Source organism: Cervus canadensis, chromosome 17 (genome assembly GCF_019320065.1).
Source record: "Cervus canadensis isolate Bull #8, Minnesota chromosome 17, ASM1932006v1, whole genome shotgun sequence".
Lineage (NCBI taxonomy): Eukaryota > Metazoa > Chordata > Mammalia > Artiodactyla > Cervidae > Cervus > Cervus canadensis.
Window position 1 is genome coordinate 36,878,798 of NC_057402.1, and position 27,862 is coordinate 36,906,659.

General features: G+C 52.6%; 1 protein-coding gene across 4 annotated transcripts in view; it reads right to left on the reverse strand.

The window, feature by feature from the left end:
- The window catches only part of TMEM266 (transmembrane protein 266), a 126,795-nt gene that overhangs the window by 21,649 nt on the left and 77,284 nt on the right, over positions 1–27,862 (reverse strand). For all 4 annotated transcript variants that reach the window (XM_043490003.1, XM_043490004.1, XM_043490005.1 and 1 more), the window contains 4 exons: positions 25,797–25,870; positions 13,890–13,946; positions 12,602–12,740; positions 9,169–9,284 (listed from right to left, as the gene is read on the reverse strand). In XM_043490003.1, coding sequence (XP_043345938.1) covers positions 9,169–9,284; positions 12,602–12,740; positions 13,890–13,946; positions 25,797–25,870 — 386 coding nt within the window. The remainder of the gene's footprint in view (positions 1–9,168; positions 9,285–12,601; positions 12,741–13,889; positions 13,947–25,796; positions 25,871–27,862) is intronic.

Here is a 27,862-nt window from a genome sequence, read left to right on the forward strand (position 1 = left end):
CCCAGAGTTCTGAGATGGTGGAATGAACCAACCGGACACTTAAAGAGACTCTCCAAGTGGATCAGAGAGACTGACTGCTCCTGAGTGGACTTGCTCCCAATGGCTCTGCTCAGACTCAGGATGACCCCACAGTCCCAAGGCTATTCTCCACACGAAATTGTGTATGGGAGGCCTCCTCCCATAATAAAACAGGTGTCAACAAATTTGCCTCAGGTGAGGGGGGATAGGATTTCACAGCAGATGGAACTGGGTAAGGTAATAAATCGGGTAACTAAGTTTGTACAAGAAAGGGTGCCGTTCCCCCTTGGGGAACAGATTCATGAGTTTACACTTGGTGACCAAGCATGGGTCAAAGATTAGAAACATGATTTGCTAGCCCTTTGGTGAAAGGGCCCTTATGTTATTCTAACTACCCCTACTGCAGTTAAAGTTGCAGGTATTGTCCCTTGATCCATCACACCAGAGCGAAGAAGGCATACCACGCTGACCCGGAGGACGCCGAGTGGACCACCCAGAAGGACCCCACCAACCCACGGGAAACCAAGATCATTCTGAGGAGGAAGAAGAAAACGAGGTCCCGGACGAGCCCTCTACAGGATGGAGCTGGGTAAACGACTCCTGCTGCTCGGCCTCACCAATGCAATTCTGAACTTGGGTATGTGGGGCTATGCCCCTGTCAGTAATAGACAGACTCCCCTGGTGGGTATCGTCACTCCGTTATGGGGACTTTAACAACAGAAAGGAACTTTCCTCTCTCTCACCAACCATAACCTTTCTTTGCCCTCTGGTGTTAGAAGAAGCCGTCAATGGGCCAGGGACATAGGGTTACATTTAACACGAACACCAGCCTTATGGAGATAACAAAGGCTTATACCTCATATATGAGAATTAAAGAGGAAAAGGGCTCCCTTACAAAAGGGGGACAGGCCTCCCGGTGCCTTGAGCAATACTACCAGGTCTGGGATGAATATTTCTGGATGACTCCTGAGAAAGGACAGTTGATTGCCCCTGCTACTATTTGCTGGAACAAAAAGAACAGAAAGTTGGATTTGGAGACCATCCCCTAGACCCAAAAGAATTGTTATTTGTCCCCTGAACAAAGTAAACAAATCTTGGAAGTTACCTATCACCCCAATCAGTCTGCTCAGTGGCCCGGTTCCGACTGGAAATATAATCCTGGAATCCGCTGGGTAGCCCCCAGTGGGACCCAGTGGCTCTGTGGGCTTAACTTATGGCCATGGTTACCAGTTGGCTGGGTGGGGCGTTGCACATTAGGATTTGCTTTCGCCCATGGCAGTATTAAGCCTAGCCTATACCAGCCTCCAGTAAACCTGCCTTATCTGCATGCAAGATGGACACGATCTGTGTTCCAATGGTATGACTATCTTGCTGCCTTGTTTATACCCTCTGTAGGGACAACGGATATCATGGTTAAGGTAGAGGCCTTAACTAATTTCATTAAACAGGCCCTCTTAGACAGTACTAAAGCCATTCAAGCTTTGAACGAAGAACAGATTCAGATGAGGAAGGCAGTAATTCAAATTAGGATGGCATTAGACATACTCACAGCAGCCAAAGGAGGGACTTTGGCGAATGGTGTGTACATCCCTGACCTGTCTGAAGATGTATCTGCTGCCTTGGAGGATATGCAAAATCAAGTGAAAGCCATGTCTAATGAACTGTTGTTATAGTAATCTTGATCATACTGCTTTGTGGGGCCTGCTTCCTACAATGCCTTGTGAATTTTGTAACCCAGAGGTTGATAGCATTCTCTCATGTGGGTGGCAGGAGGGCTAAGGTACAATATATCTCAATAAATGATGCTCGTTATGGAAACTAAGAGCATCAAGAGGGGGGAATGAAGAAGGAATTCATAGGGCCTGGACTCCATCTCAGGCCTGTCTGTGCTGATCGTGTGCGGCCACCTCTCCAGTGGACTCTGAACTCTGTGCTTAGCGCCTGTGGGAATGACAATGGAAGGATAAGACCCCCCTCTGGGCAGGGCAATCTTGAAGAAGAGAAAACAGACAGTAATCACCCCTGCCTCCGGACACTATCTATCAGAATGTAAGCACAGGCTTATCAGTTATTAACTATCGGAATGTAACTGCGGGCTTATTGATTATTGACTATTTGAACACATAACACGTGAATGATGGGGTTATTGTGGTTGTATTTACCCTTCCTTTGTTTATGTAAGTCTCAAGGGAATTGGGGTAGTGGGTTTGGACACATGGGGTATAAAAGATTTTCACAAATGCTGGTCGGGGTCCTTGGCTAAGAGGAGACTCTGCCTTGGGCCCGCCGGTGTAATAAACTGCACTCCACTATCTGCATTGTCCTTCTGAGTGAGTCTGTTTCCCGGAAAGCGTGGCTATAACACAATATCTGAAATTGAGTCCTCAGTTGCATGCGTTTAACAGCAGACTGGACACAGTAGAAGACAGGGATGTTGAACCTGAGGATAGATCTATAAAAAAAAATATTAGGACTTACAGTCAGAAAAAGAAAAAAGAGAGAGAATGGGGGAAGAGATTAGGGTATAAGAAAGATACGATCAGAAAGTCTAACATGCAATTAGGGAGTTCCAGAGGAGAAAAAAGATAGGATGAGGCCGAAGCAATACATAAAGAGATCACTGGGGAAGTTCACTGGTGGTTTAGTGGCTAAGACTCCGCACTCCCAATGCAGGGGGCCTGGGTTCCATCTTTGATCAGGGAACTAGAACCCACATGCCGCAACTCAAGATCCCATGTGCTGCAATTAAGATCGGGCACAGTCAAATAAATAAACGTTAAAAAGAAGAAATGATGGTCCAAACCTTTGCAAATCTAATGAAAAACATCGACCCAGAAATTCAAGAAACTGAGAAGAATCTCAAGGAGGATAAATATAAAAACCGTGATGCCCTGTAATCAAAGGGCAGGTAAGGAGAAACACCTGTAGCACGTGGGCCTGGGCCTCTGGGAGAGAAAGCACATGGTGGCTTTGACGACAAAATGAAGCAAATTTCTCACTGGCAAACTGGTGCAGTGGGGACAAAAGGACCATCGTGCGACTCAGGAAGAGAATGAAAGTGCAGTCACCGCCCTTCTTAATGCACATCATGAGCTAAGTATTTCTAATCAGATAACCTGACCAAATCAGCTGGGATCCACAAGGAAGCCCTCAGCGTGCATTACTGGAGTGAGTCAGTCCCCTTCCATTGGGCTGGGCTTTTAATGCACGCCCAGGCGGGGCCAGACCCCCGGGGCGGCAGGGCGGGCACACCCAGCGCATCTCTGCCTTTAATGGTCTGGTTTGTGGAGTACAACTGACATGGCCTTGGCCTGATCAATGCACACTTTGGCCAGAAGCTCGATGGTATCTAATGCAATAGCAATAATTTTCTTCCATCCTATTAGGGCTGTCTGCACAGACTGCCCTGCCTTCAAACCCATCTGCTATTGGGATGGCATCCAATGTTTATTTCCATTAGTTTCACCATTGTTGGTAACAATAAAACTCAGGAGACAGTTGCAAACTAATGATTTAGGAGCAGGGTGATGCTGAATCCGACCTTGGCCCCTTTCCATCCACTGTGAAGATGATTGGTAGTTGGCCATAAATTTAAATTATGGCAAAAGGATAACATAAGTTATTCCTCTGATGGCTAATTTTATCAGCTAAATAGGCTTGTCATTAAAGCTATCGGCTGTTTTACAAATCACTTCCCATGTTTGAAAAAAAAAAAAAAACAACTTTCCTTCTCACAGTTGGAGATCTTGAATAATCCTGGTAACAAAGACTATTGTGTTGAGCTGGGGGGCTCTGGCCTCTGCAAGAAAAGATGGGGGTTCTCTAGAATTAGTCAGCCACAAATGCCACCTCCAGAACAAGGAGAGAACCCCTTCCCCCTGCTTCCACCGGGAATGTCTATCCCTTAGGGTCCAGATTTCTTCAGGAGACAGGCCAGGGGGACCTGCATCATCCAGGGAGAACTGATCATTGTGACTGCTCCTCTTGCTATTGGGAAGTGGGGAAGGGAGTTAGGAAACATTGTGGGCCTACAGGCGGCTGTGCAGGTGACTGTTTTCAGCAGACGCACAGCCTACTGTTGTGGGGGTCTGGCGCCTTAGGTATGAATGTGTAACTGAGTCCACCATCAAACGGGGGCAGAAGCAAGGTCACCGCTTTTAGGCCCAGGCAGTAAAAATCGTCTATGCACAGTTCTCTACCCTCCCTTTCTTAACCCCTGGCTGAAAGGAGAAGACTCCCGACACTCAGAATAAGCAGCAGCCATGACATGGAAGAGCCTGGAGGCCAGACTGTGACACAGTGTCCCTGTACCCCCACCCGGCTCTGGGCTGCAGTGGGGGGTGGGGGACAAGTACGCTCCTCCTGTGTTAGGCCACTGGATGTCCGGATCTGTGTGACGGAGCAGATGCTGTTACTCATTCTAACAGACTTGTACAGATGCCCTGTTTGTGGTGTAGGAAAATGAACACAGAGCCTGGAGTTCCATCCCGGCCCTTCCTTCCATGACAAACAGTGAGACCCTGGGCAAGCCGCCGTCTCTCTCAGCCTCAGTTTTTCCATCTATAAAAGGATTAATAATACCAAGCCTGCCAACTCTGACCATCAAAGTCAAGATGAGCTAAAACACGTGGCAGTGCATTTGTAAACAGTCACCATTATATAAATGATTTAGTATTGTTTTTATTCTCTCTCTCTCTCACATTTACTGAGAGACTTCAGTGGACCAGACTCTCTATACTACTTGAATTAATCTGAACTTCACAGCATCCTTGTGATACAAGCCTTGTTTCGTCCATTTCTCCAATGAGGATCCTGAGATCCAGGGGTGAAGGGAGTGATCCATGTAGCTGAGGTCAGAATTCCTCTTGCTGACTCCCTGGGAGAGAGGATGGCCCCCCACCCCGCAAGCTGCCCTCATACAGGACTCTTCTTTTGGAGCCTGCTGCTTGCCGCAGGTCTGAGGCTGTCCTAAGGGGCTCCTTGGCTGCCTTGAGTTCCATTGGTTGCCTTGCAGGCTGGCCCCAAGTCACACAAGACTGAGCCCCACCTCCTTAGGTCTCTTGCCAGTGATCTCAGGGTGGATGGTGCTAAGGAAGTAGAACTTCGCTGGTCCCACAGGGCCCAGCAGGGAAGAGAAACAAACTTCCACAGGGCTCTGAGTTGGATCATATTACTGGGGGCCAACGGTTGTTGCAAGGCTTAGAGCACAAAGAGCAGGTACAATGGGGACTTCAAAATATGTTTTGGAATGAGAGCAAGGGGCCAGGCAGGGATGCACTAAAACCTCAGAGGTGGTTTCATATGACGAATAGGAAGAATATATCATTGCACTGATTTAACCCCTGCTTCGAAAATACCTTTGATTTCTGAAGCAGCCGTTTACAGAGAAGGACAAAAAGTGCACACCATCTCTCTGAAGGACGGTCCCTAGCACCCCTCCTCTGGAATCCACTGGTGTACAGATGGATGCCTAGCAAAGTTCTGGGTGGACATACAGGCAAAGAGCAGAATCCACAGAGAGAGCAAAAGAAAAGTAAATGGGAATGACCTTCCAGCCAAAGGACTGTTGAATGCAAGGGGCTGAGGGGACATGCTTCCATCACAGTTAGGAGCCGTCTGGAGGAAAATGGCAGAAGGCCAGCCAGGGCTGGAGGAAAGTGAGGCCGGCCACAGAGTGCACCCCCGTCACTCCCCCCGGCTTGGCCCCTCTGGGCTCCTCGTAGGAATCTGCTAAGGGTAAGGTAAGCCCAGAGGCCAGGAACGATGTGGGACTGAGGGCAGCACTGAATCCTGTCTCCCTGGGAAGACTAGAGGGCCAGTGTGGTCCAGGGGAAAGGACCGGAATGAGCCATAAGACACCCTCTTCCATCCTCATCCCCCACTGGCCTCAGATTCCCCCACCTGCCAAATCCAGGGGCCCCTCGTCTACAACACAAGGAGGTTCCAGGCCACCTGGGGTGTGGCCACGTGGTAAGAAGTGGGCTGCCACGTGGCAAAGAAGAGAAAACGTACAAGCTGTTCCTGCAAGAAACTGGCAAACCATATCGCCCAGCGTCTCCACAGGGTCACGGTGAGAAGCAACTTAAGCTTTCTTAAAAAGTGACGATGAATTTTAAAAAGAGTCACTTGACCGGTGAGACAGCCGACACACCTGGCCTCAGCCAGGTGCTCAGGGTGAACACCCACGGTGATGTCAGAGTGACAGTATTACCTTTGATGTGATGGGATGAGAATGGCATCGGATCTCTGCGGTCTCCCTCCCAAACTCCCAGAACTCCAGTCGAATCATGAGAAAGCCACGAGTCAAAACCCAACAGAGAGACACGCTATAAAACGCCTGACCAACTCTCCCAAACTGTCCAGGCCCCCACAAACAAGAGAGGTCTGAGGGACTTTCAGAGCCAAGGGGAGCCCCAGGAGACATGATGACTCATTGTCATATGGTATCCTGGAACAGATCAAGGACATTCGATAAAAACCCAATCTGAACAATGTGCGGACCTTGATAACAACATATGAATGTTGGTGCATTAATTGTGACAAAAGCATGATGTTAGGGTAAGATGTTAACAATAGGGAAATGGGGTAGAGCGCATATGGGAACTCTGTGATACTGTCACAATTTTCCTATAAGTCTAAAACTGTTCTGAAAAAGAAGAGCTGGCGAATGGTTATGCAAATACATGCCAGGGAGAGAGCAAGGTGAATGCAAAGTGATGCCACACATTTCACTGGAACTTTGGATACATTTCAGTTTCTTAGGTAGAATACACGAATTTATTTTGGAAATTGCTTCATTGAACCTTAAGAATTCCAGCCGGGAAAGAGAGAGAGTTTGCGACCAAGATGAACAGAATGACCTGGGATGGGGTGGGGTGGGGTGGGGTGGGGTTGGGGGGAGCAGCAGTGAGAGACTCTTTGGAAGCTATTGAGGGAGCTGAGGGGAGCTGGGTCTGTGTCCACAAAAGAAGGGGTGTCCTCAGGCCGTGATTTAAAGACACCCTGGTGCTCAACCTGATCAAGGTTTTCACCAAGCCCTGAGAAGTGACCTGGGTAGGAAAATGTCATGGAACAAGACCCTAAGCAAGGTGGGCTGGGAAAGAAGGACATTTGGTTAGGACACCTGGATCTACTCCTGGCTCTAAAAGCCCTCACTTAGCTGTGTGCTCTTGGGCAAGTCACCAATCCTCAATTTTCTTACCTGTAAAATGGGTGTGTGTGGGGAAATAGGGGTTAGTTCTCATAGAGTCACTATTTGTCAGGTGCCGGGCTTTAGGCTAAACAATCCCACAGCCATCCTTCCAGGATTTTTATTACTAGCCCCATTTTTCAGATTAGGAAAACCAAGGTCCACAGAGGTTTCACTGGTGTCCAAAACCACAAGTAGCCAAGATGGCTTTGCACTCAGGTCTGTCCACAACAACTTAACTATTCCAATCACTTTCCTCTCAAAGGATCTGGCCACCCCTGACATCCCATGAACTAGCATTCACATTTCTTTAAGGGCATTTGTTGCCCAGTCAAGTCTCAAGCCTGGTCTTACAATCCAGTTGAAAATGAAGTGTCTGTCTGCTCCATCCTGTGAAGCGGGCAGGGCCGAGCTCTGGGAGAGAGGAGAATCCAGCCTCGGCTCTGGCCAGCCCCTCCCGCCCTCCTGGCAGCCCCCTGGGATTCCAGCCCGTCTGGCCCTTTTTTGCTGTCTTAACTCAGATGACAGGCTTCAGGTGTTTTTTAAATTAAAATGGTTTGTTTCTGTTCATCTCTTTTCCAGATGTCACTACCTAGAGGGAATCTGTCTTTATTTATGGGCTCTTTCCTGCGCGGAGTCCAAGGGAGTCTCCCTCCGGCCCAGACCCCCGGGAAGGAGGCCACATGGAGTGGGTGATGTGAACCAGGACAGCAGGAATGTGGGGTCCCTGGGGGCTCAGGACGGGGTCGTGGTGGAAAGCAGGGGAGGTAGGCTGCCGCCAGGGCTTCCCCTCAGCCACGCGGCACATGGGCTGTTAACGTGAGGCTCGTGGGGCCAGCTTGCTCTCTGCGGCCTGGGAGGCCAGGCATTTATGAAGAGCAGATGCAGGGCTTTCATGTGGCCAAGTGTGGCTGAGCAGAGCATTCGTTTTCCTATCAGACAGCAGACTGGGAGCTGCCTGACCACACTCTGGCCAGGTCCTGGATGAGGCTCGAGGTGTCGTCTCCCTGACCCCAGAGCCTGCTTCCCTTGGTGATTCTACAGCCTCTTCCAGGCTTCATTCCCATCTCCACTCCTGTCTCTCCCATCCGTCCTCCAAGGGTGGCAAGAAAGATCCACCAAAAATTCAAATCTGGGGACTTCCCTGGTGACCCAGTGGTTAGGACTCTGCTCCCAATGCAGGGGACCCGGGCTCGATTCCTGGTCAGGGAACTAGATCCCGCATGCCACGACTAAGACCAGGCACAGCCAAATTAAAAAATAAAATTTAAACCTGAGCAGATCCCCCTGTTGCTGCTGCTAACATTCCAGATTTCCTCTCTCTCATCAGGATGAAGGCCAAACTACTTCTGGTTAGCCGTGCAGAGGACAGGGGGTGGAGGGGAAGAGATGGGCCTTGAGTGAGGCCTGGATTCCTAGACAGACCCTCTTCCAGGCCCAGCTGCCCATCCCCACCCCACCCACCCACCTCAGCACAGCCTCACAGGGCCCCTCCCTGTCTCTGAGTCTTTTCCTTGGTTCCCAGAGGGAGGAGGGCACTGCTGACGCCTCTCTGGTGGGCCTGGGGGTCCTGGCTGGCAACTGGCCCACCATGATGCCCGGCAAGCTCTGCACACAGAATCTGTTTCCCCTCCCCTTTCAGAGACCACGGTGCCCAGAAGACCCTGATAACTGAGAAGGTGACTCAGCCGGTTCAGGCTGGAGAGCTGACTGGTCACTCAAGATGAAAAGAAGCCTGGCCTGGGAATTGGGGCTGAGTCCAGGCCTGGCTGGGCACAAGTGACCTTAGAGACACGTCTCCTGACTCTGGGCCTTGGGCTCCCCATATGTCTGTGAAGGGGCCGGAGGAGCTCACTGACCACAGGGCCCCTGCAGCTCTGACACCCTGGGGGACTTTAGGCACCACTAGTGTTCTCAGCCCAGGATGGACCCGGGCAGAACTGAGCGTGGCCATGCGTTACCCCTTGCTCCTGACAGATCTGCGTCAGTCTCTCCAGCTGCTCGTCTTGGATGGCCTTGGCCTTCTCATACTGCTGGATGACCATCTCCATCTCCACCTTCACCGGGAGGACGTAGGCTGCAAGACAGAGACAGCCCCATGAAGAGCTTGGCAGTGGCGGGGCTGGGAGGGGAAGGGCCAGTCCCAGCGTCCAGCCAGCACCAAGTTCAGGCCCAGGTGTGGTTCCCAGAAGATCTAGCAGTGCAGTGGCAGGCATGGTACCTAGGTACCAACAGCACCCAGAAAGTATAAGAGAGCTAGAACCCTAAGCCATTGTGACCGAGATACTCATTTTCCTCCTTTTCCATAGTGACATTCTGCATATGTGCTCAGTCGCTCAGTTGTGTCTGACTCTTCACAACCCCATGGACTGCAGCCCACCAGGCTCCTCTGTCCATGGGATTTTCTGCAATTCTGGCTATGTGCATGGCTGCCTGGTATGAGGACTATATTTTCCAGTCTCTTTTGCAGCTGTGAGCAGCCGTGAGACTACATGCTGGACAATGGGATATAAGCGCAGGTGTCATGAAGCAGCTTCCAGAAGCCTTTCTTAAAAGGCAGCTGGGGTTGATGAGGAAATGGAGATATTAGAACCTTCCCACACTGCTGGTGGGAATGTAAAATGGGGCAGCTGCTCTGGAAAACAGCAGTTCTTCAAAATATTCAACAAAGAGTGACCACATGGCCCAGTAATTCCATTCCTAGGAATGTAAGAAAAATGAAAACATATGTCCACACAAAAACTTGAACATAAGTGTCCATAGCAGCCCAAAGTGGAAGCAACCTAAATGTCTATCAGCTGACAGATGGATAAATAAAATGTGGTATATCTATGCAACGGAACACTTCAGTTCAGTTCAGTTGCTCAGCCGTGTCTGACTCTTTGCAACCCCATGGACTGTAGCACTCAGGCTTCCCTGTCCATCACCAACTCCTGGAGCTTGCTCAAACTCATGTTCATCGAGTCGGTGATGCCATCCAACTATCTCATCCTCTATTGACCCCTTCTCCTCCTGCCTTCAATCTTTCCCAGCATCAGGGTCTTTTCAAATGAGTCAGTTCTTTGCATCAGGTAGCCAAAGTATTGGAGTTTTAGCTTCAACATCAGTCCTTCCAAAGAATATTCAGGACTGATTTCCTTTAGGATAGACTTGTTGGATCTCCTGCAGTCCAAGAGTCTTCTCCAACATCACAGTCGAAAAACATCAATTCTTTGGCGCTCAACTTTCTTTATAGTCCAACTTTCACATCCGTTCATGACTACTAGAAAAACCATAGCTTTGACTAGACGGACCTTTGTTGGCAAAGTAATGTCTCTGCTTTTTAATATACTGTCTAGGTTGGTCATAGCTTTTCTTCCAGGAGCAAGCATCTTTTAATTTCATGGCTGCAGTCACCATTTCACAAGAAAAAGGAATGAAGTCCTGATGCATGCCTAGGCTTCCCGGGTGGTGCTAGTGGTAAAGAACCCACCTGCCAATGCAGGAAACAAAAGAGATGTGGGTTCAATCCCTGGGTCAGGAAGATCCCTGGAGAAGGAAATGGCAACCCACTTCAGTATTCTTGCCTGGAGAATCCCATGGACAGAGGAGCCTGGCGGGCTACAGACCATGGGGCCACAAAAGAGTCAGACCTGACTGAAGCAACATAGCACGTGTGTACACATGCTACAACATGGATCAATCTTGAAAACATTAAGTGAAAGAAGGCAGATACAATAGACTACATATCATATGATTTCATTTAAATGAAATGCTCAGAAGAAACAAATCTATAGAGATGGAAAGTAGATTAGTAATTGCTTAAGGCTGGAGGGGAATGGGGAGTGAAGCTAATGGGTTTCTTTTTGAAGTGATTTTTTTAAGTGCTCCAAACTTAAATTTTGGTGATGTTTGCACAATTCTAAGAATGTACTAAAAACCATTGAGTTGTGCATTTTAAATGGGTGAGTCTTATGGTATGTAACTGTATTTGAGTAAAGATGTATAAAAAGAAAAGACAGATGGGGCTTTCCTTTTGACTCTTTATCTTATTCCTTTCTTCCTTCTTTCTATTGGCTGAAATGAGGATGTGATAGCAGGCACGGAAGCAGCCATCTTGGGCCATGGGAATGACTTTGGAAAGTAGGCTATGTGCAGCAAAGCAGCAAAACAGGAGGAACCAGGGACCATGACTATGGATGCTCCTTACGATCCTGGACTGCCTACCTGCAGGCTTTCATGTGAGAGGAATAGGCTTCTATTTTAAGTCACTGCTATTCTGAATCTACTTACTCACAGTCAATCCTACTTATAAATGAAACACATTGAGACCCAGAGGAGAGACCCTGGACTCTGGATTGGAGAACCTGGAGAGTTCCCAGCCAGTGGCAGCCCCACGGACCCCTCCTCTGGCAGTTCTCTTGGCTCTTGGGAAGTCTCAGGATCAACTCTTGACCTGACCTTGGCCTCTGCCTTTCACACTCTTCTCACACCTCTCAGAACCCAGCCCTTCCAGACCCTTCAGAAACCTCCGTCACATGCCTCTTTTGCCACTATGTTCTAGAACTCTCTGCGTCTCAACTCTCCAAATTCTTTTCCACCCACAGCCTCCCAACCTCCAGCTGTTCTCTGGCTACTTGCAGGAATCATGCAGACGAGAGAAATCAGAATTTTTCTGTTTGCTTCCAAACTCGAGGACAGCCCATGAGTCCCGGAGACCTGTCTCCAGGCCCCAGAGGCTGCCCCAAGCGGGCCCACTGTCCCCGGGGTCTCTGCCGAAGCCAGTTCACACCCAGGGTGAGAGTGGCAAACCAACCCCCATCCGTTCACACAGCCCGTCCCTATCATGATGCCCCCAGTGGCTCCGCAACGCCTGACGTGTCAGGACAAAGGGGAACAGCTGGGAAGAGCATTCACAACGGGGGCTGTCAGGATGCATCGGTGTGAGGGTATCCAGCTGTCCACAGCTGGCAGAGAGGAGCCAGAAGGCGCTGTTCGTGCCCTGGAGGGAGCGGATGTTCTCAGGGACAGAGCTGAGAGCAGAGCCTGTGCGGATGGGGGAGGCTGAATGGCTAAGAGAGCATCGGGAGGCCTCGAGCGTCCTGCCTCCACTTGTGGCTCAAGTGTGTGTGACCCTCCTCCCTCCAGGCCTGAGCCTTCCCACCTGTGAAAGGAGAGGATGGACGAGACGATCCACCAGCACTTTCCCAGGGTGGACCTTCCGAAGCTGGACCCGCTCACATCCCAGTTTGATAAGGACCCTGGATTGGCTCCCTGAGCAGATGTCAAGCCCCACAGTATTCGCGGGGTGGGACATGGGGGTGGGAACCGAGGAAAGGCTGCCCCGACAAGGGCGCGACCCCAGAGGCCGTGCCGCCCTTCCTGCCTCCAGCTCACCCCCTTCAGGTCACTCACCATCAATCACCCTCTTCACCCGCCAGATCCGGAACATGATGATGAGGCTGATGGCATCCCAGGGGCTCCGGGGCCCATTGGCCACAGTGGATGCCACCATCGGGGCCAAGGACAGGATGATCACTGCCCCGTCAAACACCTGTGAGAGGAGGTGGATGTCAGCACCCTGGGCCACCTTCCTGAATGTCCTGGAACCAGTGACCAGGTCAGGCAAGGCAGCTGGCACTGGCCAATGACGCCCTGCAGCCCCCTCTGAAGGTCACCCCCCTTCCGTAGCTACCTCTCCTGATCCTCCCTGGTCTTTAGGGGCCTCTCTGCTGGGCATGCTCCTGAGCACTGTCCTCCAAGTGACCTCAGTGCATCGCCAGCCTTGGTTCAGACTGCTTTGGGCTGTTCCAAGCTTCTTTTTCAAGCATCGGCCTCCAGCATCTTGTCTCTTCTTGGGACAGGCTTGCCTCCACATTGCAGGGTTCCAGTGCTGGCTTCTCTGAACCTCTCAGTGGCAGCAGGGGCTGAAGGAAGGCCCCTTCCCCTTGGGAAGCCCAGAGCCTGCATCTTCTTCATCCAGGGCTGGTGCTGAGTCTCTTACTCTGCCTGGAGGCAGAGTTCAGAGAGGAGGGGACCCTAAGCTTCAGCTCTGGGCCCTGCCCTGCCATCAGCCTGTTCCAGCGTGGCCTTGGTCTGAGACTTCCACAGGCCAGGCCTCTATGTCTGCTCCCAGCATTTGACCCAAAGAGGCTAAAAAGTGTGTGTTGGTGGTGGGGAGAGGGTGGTGGTAAGGAAGGAGTGGGTAGCAGACATTGACCTCCTTGCCTTGTCCTGTGTGCACCAAACTTGAAGGACAGCCAGACTCCCCAGGACCCCATCTCCACCCATCACACTCCACCCCCTTTTCACATAAAACAGAGCAACTGGTTTGCTCAGCAGAAACCCAGGCTGAGAAGCACTTCTAGGGTTCCCTCACTCTGTTCTCCGACCACGGGGCCATTTTAAAGAGTAGGTTTGTTTTCAAACACGTTTCAGAAGTTTCCCAAAATGATTCAAGAATAACTTTTTAAATTTTGCAGAACTTCAAGGAGATATTTTAGACCATATTCTTTTGCTGGAAACTTTCTCAGTTGTCTCCGCTCCCCACCCACCCAAAGGCACAGCTGGACAGACTCGTGTGTCCAGTGTGGGAGGGAGCTGGCCTTTGTTGATGGCTCCCACCCTGGGACGGACAGGACAGTGACAGTTTCCAGCTTCCAGGATGGCTGGGTCGGGGGGTGCGAGGGACACTGGTCTTTACCTCTATCTTGTTTTCAATGTAATCCCAGATCCCGAGCACCACAATCCGAAGAACAGTCTGGGAAGAGGAAGTGAGAAAAGAGGGCATGGTTACTGCTCTTCCTACCTGCTTCCATCAGCAGAGAAGACTCCAGAGCTGAGAATCCAGGGGTCTGCTTCCTCGGGAAGTCTTCCCCTAAGTGTCTCTCGGTTCATGTGCCCTCCCCAGCCCCGCCTTGAGTGCCCCAGCTCAGGTCTGCGTTACCACTAGTGCCAGCCTCCGGCTCAGCACCTTCAGTGCTCACACTGAACACAGATACATTCTGGAATGGACACTCAGAACTCTGCCTCCCTCTCCAGTCATCTCTTGCACTCCTGTCATGCCACAACCACTTGCAAACCTACAAACATGCAATTCTTTCTCCTGTACCTTGTCTTTGCATGTGGCAAAGGCTGCTCCCCCACCCCCAATCTCTCTCTTTTCCTTATACAATAATTGTAATTTCACTATGGCCACCCAGAAAAAGACTACATTTCCCAGTCTTCCTTGCATCTGGAGTGGCCAAGTGAGCAAGTTCTGGCCAATGGCTTATAAGCAGAGAAGCTCTGTGTCCCACCTCTCAGTTGTGAGCTTTAAGGGATTAGTCTCTTCCTCCTCTTTCCTTCTTCCCAAAGGCTAGCATATGGGTATGTAGGTGTGGTGGGGAGGTGTGTTCAATTAGAGAGGGCTGGGCAACAAGATGGAGGCACTGCTGGGTCCCCACCAGCCCCACATCACCATGTGAGCCTAAATGGCTGGTCCCACCTGTCCTTCCATGAGAGAGAAATGAATCCCGCCTTGTTTAAGCCCCCGTATTTTTGGTTTTCTTGTTAGAGCATCTTGGCCTGTGTGCTAACCAGCAGGGCCTCTTTCCCTTTCTCTACTTGGAAAGGCTTTCTTCTCATTCTGAAAGTGAAAGTTGCTCAGTCGTGTCTGACTCTTTGACACCCCATGGACTATTACAGTCCATGGAATTCTCCAGGCCACAATACTGGAGTGGGTAGCCTTTCCCTTCTCCAGGGGACCTTCCCAACCACTCAAACATCACCTCCACGAAGCTTCTCTACCTTTTCCAGGCTTGGTGCCTCTTTCCTGGGTGTCCCTATAGTCCTCGGAAACCTCAATCGCTGCTGTCCCCTCCCCCAGACTTCATCTTACCTTGTGGTGACTGCCTGCTTGATGCCCCAGTTAAGGATGAGGAGACATTGTCTGATTTCTCTCCTTTGTCCCAGTCTCTGGCATAGAGTGAGACTGAGTGATTACCCACGTGAGTGATGAATAAATGCATGCCTGACTGATTCCTTAAAACACTCCATAACTCATTTCAATGCCTCTGCCTTCTGGGGTGGCTTCCTCACCAAGAGTACCTTTTTCTCCAAAGAAGATACTTAGAACCTGGTCTTGTATGACCCTAGTATATTTGTCTTAGGTCCTTCCCTGAACCAAGGTGAGAAGTTCACAGCAATTCCCTTCAGGTGGGGTCCGTTCTCCTACACGCCTATAGGATTGGGTTGGCCAAAAAGTTTGTTCAGAAAACCCACCCGAATTTTTTTTTTGCCAACTCAATACAAGGTCAGCCACCTGAACTTGGCAAAAGCTGCAGAAAGCCTAGGGATCTCTACCCATACTTAGGCCACAAAAACGACTGGCTGCTAAAGTCTACCTCTTCCCCATGAAGGACTATCCCGATTTCCATGAGCGGATGAGAAGGAGGGACGCTGGTGGCAGCCTGTTATGTCACCATGTTTGAGAACAGGGAGGGACACATGGCAGCCTGATGTCCCTTCCACGTGGTTTCCCGATCTCTCCCTTAACTACCGCAGCTCCGAGTGGGTGCAGAGAGATCTGGGTTGGTGGTCTGGTATCTTGAGGTCACAGCTCAGTAATGAACTGGTTGTGTGGCTGTGGGCAAGTCAAACCCCCTCTCTGGGCCCATATCCTCTTCCACTAGAGAGATGGGTTAGGAGATACACATCTTCCAGTTCCGTATGAGACTAACATTTGCTATCTGGGATGTATCAGTAGGTTGCAAATCCTGGGCCGGCCCTCCTTACACATGACTCCCATTTTACAGAAGGGGAAGCTGATGCTCAGAGGGGTTAAGGAAGCTGCCCAGTGTCACTCAGGCATTGGGCAGTGAGTCAGTATTTGGACCCAGAGGTCGCTGACTCCGCGTTGTATACTCAGGCTACATGAGAACACCCGACACTGTCCCAGTGTCTCCTGTTGCTCTTCACTCCCTCGAATTGTGCTGACTTTGAAACTCAGCATTTGTCTCCTCTGAAAGGATACACCAGCCACATCCACCCCCCACACACAATTCTGAGGCTCCCAAAGCAAAAAGTCCTGGCTAGCACAGAGGGGAACAGGGCCTGGTCCAAATATGATTTCTCCTTCTGCTGCTCCTTTTGAGATTGTGGTAAAATACACACACACACACACACACAGACACACACACACACACACACACACATTTTAGACTCTGTGGCATAAAGTACATTCACATTATTGTGCAACCTTTACCATCATCCACCTCCAGAACTTTTTCATCACCCCAAACTGAAACTCTGTGTCCATTACACATTAATTCCCCGTCTCCCTCCTCCTGCAGCCCCTGGAAACCGCTATTCCTTTCCCTTCTTGGTTTGACTACTCTCAGAACCTCATTAAAAGGGAATCATCCTGCTTCTTTATAAACAAAGCAGCACTTACTGAAAAGTCAGTGGCCCAGGGTGGGGGGTAGAGGCGGGGAGGAGGGGGAGGAGGAAGGGAGCTGGCCAGGCTGAGACTCAGCCAGGAACCTGCGGGAGAGGGGGGCAGGCAGCATACACGCAGCCTCTGTGCTCTAGGAAGGGATGGAGGCTTGATGGGCTCCTGGGCCAAAGTCATGCTAGGCAGGCAAGCAGAACAGCAGAAGCACCTGCCTCCTGCCTTCCATCCTTGCTGGTCCATCCACAGCAACCCCCACCCTCCCCGCCAACTGAGGGAACCTTTTCTTTCTAGCCCAGCCCATGGAAACAGAACAGCTAAAAGCAGCTGTGGAAAGGGCTTGGGAAACCCCTCCTGGGCCAGCCTCCTGCTGGAGAAGGGAAATGGCCTGGAACTGGTGGCTCTGAATCAGGGTCAAAGCTGGAATGAGAACCCAGCTCTGAAACACCCCACCCAGGGGCTTTTCCCCTGTAGCATCCTTTGCAGGTATCAAGGCATTCTGCCCTCCCACCTCACAGCGCCCCCCATGGGTCTCGCCCTGGTCAACAAACCCATTGATAGCTAGTGTTCCTCAAAGTGCTGGCAAGGACCCCCTGCTTCAGCAACATCTGGGTTGTTATTTGTTGTTCAGTTGCTAAGTCGTGTCTGACTCTTTATGACCCCATGGGCTGCAGCATGCTAGGCTTCCCTATGCTTCACTGTCTCCTGGAGTTTTCTCAGACTTATGTCAAGTGAGTCAAAGATGCTATCTAACCATCTCATGCTCTGTCGCCCCCTTCTCCTCCTGCCCTCAATCTTTCCCAGCATCAGGTTCTTTTCCAATGAGTTGGCTCTTTACATCAGGTGGCCAAAGTACTAGAGCTTTAATTTCAGCATCACTCCTGGGGTTTTGTTTAAAATGAAGATTCCTGGACTCTCATGGAGATCCAGGATGTCAGGACCTCTGGGTGAAGGGCCCAAGAATTTGCCTTTTAAACAAACTCTCCTGGGGTCCCAACAGAATGGTGGGGATGTATGAGGTGACAGTGCCCTGGGTGAAACCAAGGAAGCCACATGCCCAGACGCAACAAGGAGAAAGAGAGTTCGACTAGGAATCAAAGGTCAGGGCCCCTTTCTGGTTCTGACTAAACCTTACTAACCATGGGACATTGACCAAAGCCACCCATCCCCCACCCCAAGACCCTCAGCCTTGCGATCCGGCCCCCAAGCGTTGCAAAGGTCTTTGAGGCAGGGAGGGACTGAGGGACCTGTACCCTGAATTCCAGCTGCCTCTGTCCCTCCTGGGACTAAGAGCTTTCAGCCTCCTCCACACTCAAGATAGGCTTGGCCAAACCTACAGGATGTCACCATTTATTATTTACTATAAGCCAAGGTCTTCTGCCATTTTACAGATACAGAAACTGAGGCTGAGAGGGGCAGGTAAAGCTTCTGGTTCCCAGGCCCTTCTTCCTTCCTACCCTAGCGCCCTCATCTTTTCCCTTGGGAAGCTCTGCTCTCAGGAGGGACGCCCCTTCCTTCTCCCCAGGGAAGGGGCTCAGGCTTCAGGGAGCATGAGGGTGGGTGGGAAGACCTGACCGTTGCACCTGCAAAGAGTTAGCAACTGAACAACAACCCCTTCTCCAGGCAGAGAGATTCCCTGGCTCATTGATTGGTGAGCAGCATTGGGGCTGGCACCCTTGCCCCTTACAGACCCATCCCTAGAGCTGGGCCCACCAGCCAGGAAGAAGGAAGCAGCGCACATCTCGCCCTGAGCCTGTGCCCCTGCAACACTGCAGCTGGTGGGTCTGGGGAGTAGGGCGGTACCCGGGCTCTCTGGGGAGCCGCCTGGCCTAAGGAATACCCACGATGGGCACCAGGCCACTGGGGGCCGACCCCTGGTGCTTCCTCAAGAAGCCTATCTACCCCTGAGCAAGTTTCTGCTGCCAAGATGGCTGCAGGCTCCCTCCCCTGCAAGCCTCCTTTTAAACTAGAGCAGCAAGAGGTAGGCACACCGCCCGGGATTCCGCTACAAGGAGAACTTAGGAAATGGGAGAGACCTCTGTGGGAGCTGAAAGCAGTCTTCGATTTGTTTGCAGAAGAAAGGTTTATTCGGTTGAGAAACCTTTTAGGGGTGACCGCAGGGCAGCACAAGCGCGCCCCCTGGAGTTAGGCGTTGATAAAACAGGAGCAGAGTGAGCGGCTCCCCCACTTCCCTCCTCCACCCTCAGGTCTTCCAAATGTGCCCGGATCCGGATGGTGAAGGGAATCTGCGTGCTCCCTGGGCAGCCTCCGCCCTAGGGGTCCATAGGTGACCCCGCACCAGACACCGGAGCCGACAGGCGCACTGGCTGCACTGGTTTCATTTCAGCAGGCGGTTCCCAGCTACCTTAAAAGAATGGGTTCAAGGCCGGCAGGATAGAGCATGGTGGCGACCACGTGACCAAGGGCAGCGCATTAAGCGCTGACAGACCCGGCTGTATGCTCCCGGCGCGGGGGGCTGCGGGGGGCGGGGGTACCGTGCTAGGCGTGGGTCCGAGAGGAGAGGCTGGAATCCACAAGACAAGCATAGTTTGTTCTAGAACTCCCTCTCAGCATGTGAACATCTCCACTTCTCAGTCCTGAAGCATCTCTCACTGACCCCAAGTCTCCCTGAAGCCAACCCCCCTGTCTCTTCTCCCAAGTTTCTGAAGAGGTGTCTCCATTGAACCCACTGCAACCTGATGCCGGCCCCCACCAATACTGCCTGCACCTGATTAGTGCTGACTCCTCGGCAGCTTGGGGGGTGCACCACTGGCTTCCTTGGCCGGTTCCTTCCTTCCTTCCTTCTTTGGTGTCCAGGGTCCCAACCCCTCTGGATTCTTCGCCCACCTCCTGGCTACATCGTTTCAGTCAGCTTTCCATCCTCAAATTGTTTCCCTGGGCTCCATTTCTCCTCTCATGCTTCCCGGTCCCCAGACGACTGCACCCTTGGCCTCAACTCCCACCCGACACCTTGAGGCCTCCCTCCCCTCCCCCCTCCTCCTGCAGCAGTTTCTGGGCTTAGTGAAGGGCATCCCCACCCCCTCTTAGGAGACCAGTTCCTCCCCGCCCCGGAAGTCCTGCTTGTCCACCTCTCTTGCTCACATGCTCCCCTCCATGATCGCCAGTCCCCATGTACTGCAGAGTTTAGCTCCTTCAACTCCATCCAGCTTGTCCCTTCCTCCATCCTGCTTCCACTGCTCTGGGTCAAACCTTTAACCCCGACACTGAACCACATCTCCCAAACAGTCCCCAAATTCCAGTCTCCCTCCTACTTCCAACACCCACTCCTCACAGCCTTGCCTGGGCGATTTCTCTAAAAGGCCAATTTCATCACTCCGCTCTCCTGCTTGGAGCCTCCTCCCCACTCTGAACACGATGCCCCACTCCTGAGCAAGGCACCCCACTCCTGAACAAGATGCCTCACTCTTGAGCAAGACCTGGAGGGGACCTCGTTACCCGGCCTGGTCCCCAGGACATCTCTCCCCACCTCCCCTGCCTCAGTCAACACCCTGACATGCTGTGGTTGCTGTTTCTCGGTCCCTTGTTCGCTCTGTGACCACTGCCCGAAGGCCCTCCATCCCCGCACCCACCTGGCAGCTCACACATCCACCAGCAGCTTGCGGCCCCTCCCGCTGCAGTCAGTGGGAGATTTAAGCTCTGTTTCTTGTTCTCATTATGCATGTCTGCTTGGCTCCTTCCCAGTAGACGGTAAACACCTGAACTGGGCCTGCGTCTTGATTATCAGGGCAGAATCCTCACACCCTACACCACCTACAGCACCGGGCATAGAGTCACTCAAGAGTAGGAGCTGGATGAGTAAGTGAGAGCTTCCTTTTTCCAGGTGCCTCCTCTGGGCTTCCCAGGTGGCATTAGTGGTAAAGAACCTGCCTGCCAATGCAGGAGACTTGAAAGATGCAGGTTTGATCCCGAGGTTGGGAAGATCCCCTGGAGAAGGAAATAGCTACCCACTCCCAGTAGTCTTGCCTGGAGAATCCAAAGGACAGAGGAGCCTGGTGGGCTACAGTCCATAGGGTCACAGAGTTGAACACAACTGAAGCAACTTAGCACACATGCACCTCTGTGCCAGGCTCTCTATTAGGCACTGGGAGATTAATTATATGGGTCAGCTTGGCTGGGCCACGGGTGTTCAGATGTCTGGCCAGACATCATTTTGGGGTGTGTCTGGGAGGGTGTTTCTGATGAGATTATCATTTGAACCAGTAGACTGAGTAAAAGCAGACTGCCTCCCCAACGTGAGTGAGTCTCATTCTTTTCAATCCGCCGAAGGGCCAAAGAAAACAAAAGGAGGAAGGATTTGCTCTCTCTGCTGTAACAGCCAAAGTTAAAAGAAACCTTGATCAACTGATGTGTGGATGCACCAAGTATGGTCTACCCATACAGTGGAAGGGGTACTGAGACATAAAAAGGGAAGAGGCACTGAACCACGCTACAGTGTGAACGAACTTGAAAACATGTTGCGTGAAAGAGCCAGACCCCAAAGGTCACATATTGAACGATTCCACCTTTATGAAATATCCAGAATAGTTAAGTTCATAGAATCAGAAAGCAGATTGCTGTGGCTGGCAGGGGCTGGGGGAGAGGGGGAATGGGGGAGTGGCCACTCAATGGGGACAGGGTCTCCTTTGTGGGTGATGAAAATGCTTTGGAACTAGGAAGGGGTGATGGTTGCACAATACTGGGGGCTAAATGCCACTGAACCTGTAAAAGGCTGTTATGTCAGGACTTCCCTGGTGGTCTAGTGGTTAAGAATCTGCCTGCCAGTGCAGGGCACACAGGTTCAATCCCTGGACGGGGATGATCCCACATGCCTCCGAGCAACTAAGCCCCTGTGCCACAACTACTGAGCCTGCACATTCTAGAGCCTGTGCTCCGCAACAAGAGGAGCCACCTCAATGAGAAGCCCGCACACAGCAATGAAGAGTAGCCCACCTCTTGCCATAATTAGAGAAAGTCTATGTGCAGCAACAAAGACCCATCACAGCCAAAAATCAATCGATCAATAAAAATAAAAGGCTCTGTTTTGTGAATTTCACCTCAATAGAATCCTAATAATAATAAACAGAAGGAAGAAGCAGAGGCTGCTGCCCCTGCCTTAAGGCTCCCAGCTACAAGGCCAACCATGGGCTAGCTTTCCCCTCTTCCAGGAAAAGGAGCTGGGCCTCTCTGCATCTCCACCGTGGCTAGGGAACAGTTCCAACACCCTATGACCTGCGCTCAGGCCCTGCTGCAGGGTGACCCAGCCTGGCTGGGCCCCCAGGCCTCGTGGAGTCTCAGGAAGAGAAGCAGCTGGCCTCCCCAGTTGCAAGTGATCACTGGGCCTGGTCTCAGCCAAGGGTGGTTTGGAAATTGTTTGCACAGTTTGCACAACTGTCCATCTGGATTCCGAAGGCTCTGCCCAGTCTCAGAGCTGCAGGGCCCCATGGAAGCAGGAGGAAGCGGGATGACCCTGCCTGACACGGCCCAGGAAGCTGGCCAGGCATCCACATTCACCTCATGCCCCTGCAGGGACCCTGCCCGGCCTGACTGCATGTGGGGCGCCTACTCTCACTACATTGAGAAGCATCTGCCTTGCTGCTGAATAGCTTGGCCTGTTTGAACAGATGTCCTCAAACTGAATTACCGTATGTAAAAGAGATGACCAGTGCAAGTTCAATGCACGATGCTTCATCATGCAGGGCACCCAAAACCAATGCTCTGGGACAACCCAGGGGGATAGGGTGGGGAGGGAAGTGGGAGGGAGATGCAGGATGGGGGGACACATATATACCTGTGGCTGATTCATGTTGATGTTTGGCAAAAGCCATCATAATATTGTAAAGTAATTATTCTCCAATTAAATTTAATTAATTAATTAAAAAAATAGATGCCTTCACACTGAGCCCAAAGCAGCCCCATATTTCTCTTCTCCAGACTCAGCTCTGTGCTCTGGGGCGTCTTCCCTGGAGCAGCCCCTGGAGCTCTGAGATGGGCGAGGACAGGCTGGCGCTCACATACCCGCCTGGGGGCCTGCATTCATGCCGCCCGTCTTCCTGAGGGCCTGGCAGTTTTCTCTCTTCCACAGCCTCAGTTTCCTAACTCACAAAATGTCCTGCCTGACTTGGGGACTGTCCTAAAGCTCAGCTGAGAAGTGGGGTGGAACGTGGCTCAGGAATAGGTGACCGGCTGCCTGGCCTCGGGAGCCCTTTGGGTGGGACCTTCCTGGACACCACACCCACCCCCGGCCCGCGGCCATGGCCCTGGGCGCTCCCCAGAGGGACAAGGGCCAGCCCTGAAGGGGCGGTGTTGGCTTCTCCCTAGGTGGGGGGGGTGTGCTGGATCTGTGGTCAGAAGTATCACAGGGTCAGGCCTTTTCTTTCTCGGTTGCTGACCCAGACCTTTCCCTCAGATTCTTAGTCTGCTCCCCGCCTGCGTGCACCAGGCCCAAGGCAGGTGGGTAGGGAGGGGGCATGCAGTGGCGACAGGCCAGATAAGAGTCCGGAGCCTTGGGCCCCGTTTTGGTGGAAACCGGCTATGTGACCCTGGGCTGCGGTCCTTGTCTGCATGGTTTTAAAGGGACACTTTTGGCATTTTCAGCAGGCAAATCTGCAAGCCTACTCCACGGCGGAGGGACAGTTGACTCCCACTAGAGGTGCCCCTGTCATTGTGAGAAGCACAGACACCTTCACACACTTCCAACCCTCCGGGGAGTAGGGGTTGGGGGCCTCTATGGCAGCGGTCTCCAAGCTTTTTGGCACCACGGGCTGGTTTTGTGGAGGACAACTTTTCCTCAGATGGGCCAGGGGGTGGGGGACGCATGGCAATGCGAGCCCGAGCCATGGGGAGTGATGGGAACACAGATGAAGCTTCGCTCCCTTGCCCTTTGCTTATCCCCTGCTGCGCAGCCTGGTTCCTAACAGGCCTCACTCGGGTCAGCCTCGGTCCACAGTCTGGGGCTGGGCCCCCTGCTCGGTGGGATGGCTCTAACCTCTTCAGATGCTAGGTTCTCCTGGGAGCTCCAGGGACACCCAGGCTCACGAGCTGGGCTGCCCCTCAAGAGGGGCTGGCTGTGCTGGGGAAGACAGGTCTCCCCTGTCACTTTCCTGTTATCCCTCTATTATTCCTGTTACCCCTGTTACCCCCACTCCCCATTACTCCCACCTTACAGCCCCACCCTCTCTCTGACAAGGTCCAAAGTCGCAGTCATTCTCCCCCCAGCCCCCAGCTCTCCCTGCTGAGCCTGTGGGAAGCCCAGCCCCCTTCCACGGTGTGGAGACAGGGCGGGGGGCGGGTGAGGGTCTGAAGCCACGATGCTGCTACACAGGGGCTTGTCTGTTTCAGGTGGCTCGTCTCTAGCAGTGACAGGGAGGGAATGCCAAATTAACGCTGGGTAATAAATTCTGTGAAGCCAATAAAACCAAAGCGGAGGGATAGATGGAAGAACCGCAGCAACTGATTAAACATTTTTTTTGGCAGTCATAGACACATGGCACATTTTCCAAGCTTGCATCAAGCAGACATCTGGCCACGGCCCGTGTATGTGTGGGAGGGAGCGCTGGTGAGCGGAGACAAGGGGGCCCCTCGGCCGGAGACAAGGACCCTCCGAGGGGCAGCAGGCCGGGGCGCAGGCACCATCTGGGGGCTGAAGCATCTCTGGGGCAGTGACCTTGGTGAGCTGGTGGGGACACCTCCCAGGAGGGGCAGTGTTGGGTCTACCCCCTCAGTCTGAGCCCAGGCTCGCTGGCCAACTTCGTGGGCTGCAGGATCTAAGGCCTGGGGAGAGAATGTTCCGGGTGAGGAATGCCTGCTGCCCAGCCCAGCACACCCCACGCCCAGGCGGAGGATTCTGGACTCCAGGCCTAAGGGGCCTGGGCCTCCCCTGAGTGCATGCCACTAGCCGGTGTCAGAGCCGGCCCACCGAGAACCCCGCACACGAGAGGATCCTGGGTGCCTGACTCCTCGGTTTCCCTGATCACATCACAAAACACTCTCTACTTCCATCCCTCCACCCACATCACTGCTCTCCCAGAGCATCCTTCCGCCCTTTGAGGCCCTGCTGTGCTCTGGGACTCAGAGGCCCCTCTGCTTCTAAGCTGGTGTGAGCTGTGTGTGTATGTGTGTGTGCATATGTGTATGTGCACAAGCCTATATGCCTCCCCAACAGGCTCTGTACCATATTCCTTTCTGACTTCCTCCCCACGCCTCCTGACCACATTGAGAGGCCCCAGTGGGACTCTGCGCGGGGTAATCTGGACCTGCAGCAGTGTGGGGTGACGGCACACAGAGGGAGCAGGCCAGTGGTCAGCTGACTCGGGCCCATCTTCCATTAGGAAGAACCGGGCTGCCACACAAAACTCTCTAGTTCTATAAAGACCTGCCGCCCACAGGACGAAGCCCAGTCTTCTCAGCCTTCCCATAGACCCTGCTGGGAAGAGCCCCAAGTCGATGCCCTTGAAACGCAGGCAGGGGTCACTGTGACAGGCCAGGAGCCGCTCAGAGGACTGGCCACTCACTCTCCCATCAAGGCAGAGGAATTGGGCCGAGATCCTGATTCCTATCCCTTTCAGAGGCACTCAAGGCTATCAGCTCCCATCAAAACCCAGGGTCCTAGGGCTTCTAGGCGCTTTCCCCCTCTTATCTCACACACAGAGATATGGGCTGGGGCTTCATCAGCTGACTCTAGCAATGGCAAAGGGCACCTGTGCTCCCTGACTCCAGACACCTGCCCCTTTTCTCCCACGGAAGGGTCACAGCTCAGTCTAGCCAGACCCTGTTCCCCATGAAAACCTGGGTCAAGTCCACTGCCTGGCCCGTGACTCCGTCTCTCTGCCTCCTGAGCCTTGGCCCCCCGTGCATCCAGGACCACCGTCCCAGTCAGTTTCCCCATCTCCAGGCCCCTGGGCTTTGGCCCGGCCTCTGCCTGCTCCTCACCAGCCACACGAACCATCTGCTCTCCCTCAACCCCCTCCCACTCAGCCTCACCTTCACAGAGGTCACTATCCATCCTTACCTGGACGACACCTGCTCACCGTCTGGGCCACCCGCCGAGGCCCAGCACACAACTTCGCTCCCCGTATCACGTCTCCCTCTTTGCAGCCTCAAGGGCCAAGAGACTAAAGCTTCGTCCCCCTGGGACAGGAGTTGCCCTAAAGAGACGGTCCCAGGGCCCAAATCTCAACCTACCTCTGAGAAGAACACCGACAGGATGACCAGGCTGATCCAGTGTATCACGCCGGCAAACTGGAATGCGCTGGAAACTGCAAGCACAGTAGCAGGGTCAATTTTAGGAGTAAGGAATGAGGTCCATCAGCAAAGCAGGCTTTGTGGTATGGAGGCAGGCCTTCAGGAGCCCGGAGAGTGGGCACTTGGATTGGGAAGCAATCAGGCCAGAGAACGTGAGGGAGCTTTAAGGGGGGTCTACAAGGGAGGTGGAGGGAGGTGGGTGGGTCTGTGATGCTGTTTTCCCTTCTATCTGAGAGGCTGCCTCCATCTCCCCACAGGCGGCCTCTGAGTTCCAGCTCGGTCCCACCAGCCACTGTGGGCTTTGCGTCCAGAAAGAAGGCTTCCAGAGGGGGTTGATGGAGACAGCCAGGGCTCTCGGACCAGCGGAGGCAGCTGTGGTCAGGTCTAGATGAGCTTTCAGAAATCCCCACCACAACTGACCCCCAAAGCACCGTGCGCTGTGAGTGGGATTTAAGGCAAGCTTCCTTTGACTTCTCATTCTGAAAATTCTGAGTGGCTGAGATGGCAGTGTTAGCCAGAGTATGCTGGGGAGAAGACTGGAGCTGGGACTGGCAGAGGGAGCTGGGGGTGGGGAGGGGATGTCAGCCTCCCGAAAGTGCCATAGCTTCCTGCCCCCAGAGCATGAGCAGGAAGCGCCAGCAGCCACTGAAAGCTCCCATCCCGTCTTCCACCAGACAGTCCTTGGCACTAAGGCACCACCTCTGGTAGACCCTTTCATGGTACAGGAGCCCTGAGGCTAACTGTAGGATGCTGGGGCCCAGGACAAGGGCAAATGGGCTTTGATAGAGAGAGGGCAGGAGGGGATGCTGCTCAGAGGGCCAGCCCGAAAGAGAGAGTGGTAGCAGTGGGTGACCCCGGGTGGCGTGGCAGAGCCGAAACAAGGCGCAGGAATGCTGCTGGGAGCACGCTTCCCTACTGCGCTCTGGCCAGGCCTGCTCAGCACGTAGCTCAGCTCCCCTGGGGGCCCAGGAAAAATGCCCTGAGCCATCAGTGGGGCAGGCTGGCCCAAAGAGAGGAACCCACAGTCTCCCGAAAACTCTGAGATGGGCAAGTGGAAACGAAGTCCTGGAGCATATCCAGGGTCAGAAAGCTGCAACACCAGGTTCCAGGTGGGAGACTCTGGGGCCCCTGGCTTGAGGCCAATACGAGCCTCAGAAGGCAAGGCCTGCCCCACCGTGGGTCACATGAAGATGAGTGGGAACTGTGAGGCTGAGGCCTGCGTGATTCTGAAGGGACCTCCAGATGATTCTGGAAACATAAAATCTCTCCCCATTATTTCTCAAATGAATTCCTGGGCCTTTTTTTACGGTTTGCTTTAGAAGAGCAATAAATCTCTGATTGTGCATTTTATGGAATTTAAGATGCCTTTTATGAGCTGCTATTGGATCTCCCACCAAAATCAATCTCCTGGATACTTAATTTTAAGCAAAATTCCAGTGTCGGCTGTGTTCTCGGTTCTACCCAATGCCTGAGCGGCCAAGGGCCCCGGGTATAACCCACAACAGGGAAAGAAAGACTCTGTTATGGTCAGACCTCATAAAAAGCAGACGGAGGGATGAGTGGGAGGGAAAATAGACAACACAGTATAATTGAAGACAGGCTGAGTGTAAAATCAGCGCTGGTTACTTTCTGCTGGGAGATACGGTGATTAGAACCAAGGGGCCACCAGCTGTACAAAGCCAATGAGGCTCATCAGACAAAAGCAACTCTGTACTCCCCGCCGCCCTCTCAGAGAGGAGGGAAGGCGAACAGGTTGGCGGGAGCTCTGACGGACCCTGAATGCAGAGACTCCAGTAAGGGACCTGGGGGCGACTGAGAAGAAAACAAATCTAAGATGACAGAACAGGTCTGGGGGTGGCCAGATCGATAGTCCTGGATTTTGGCAATGGCAGGGAAGGAAATCTCTCAGAGGGCCCACAATTTCATTTCTTTTTTTAATTTGCATTTGAATGAACCACCCTCCGACTAGGGGACCTCTGGGGAACCAAAGAGCACTCACTCACCCA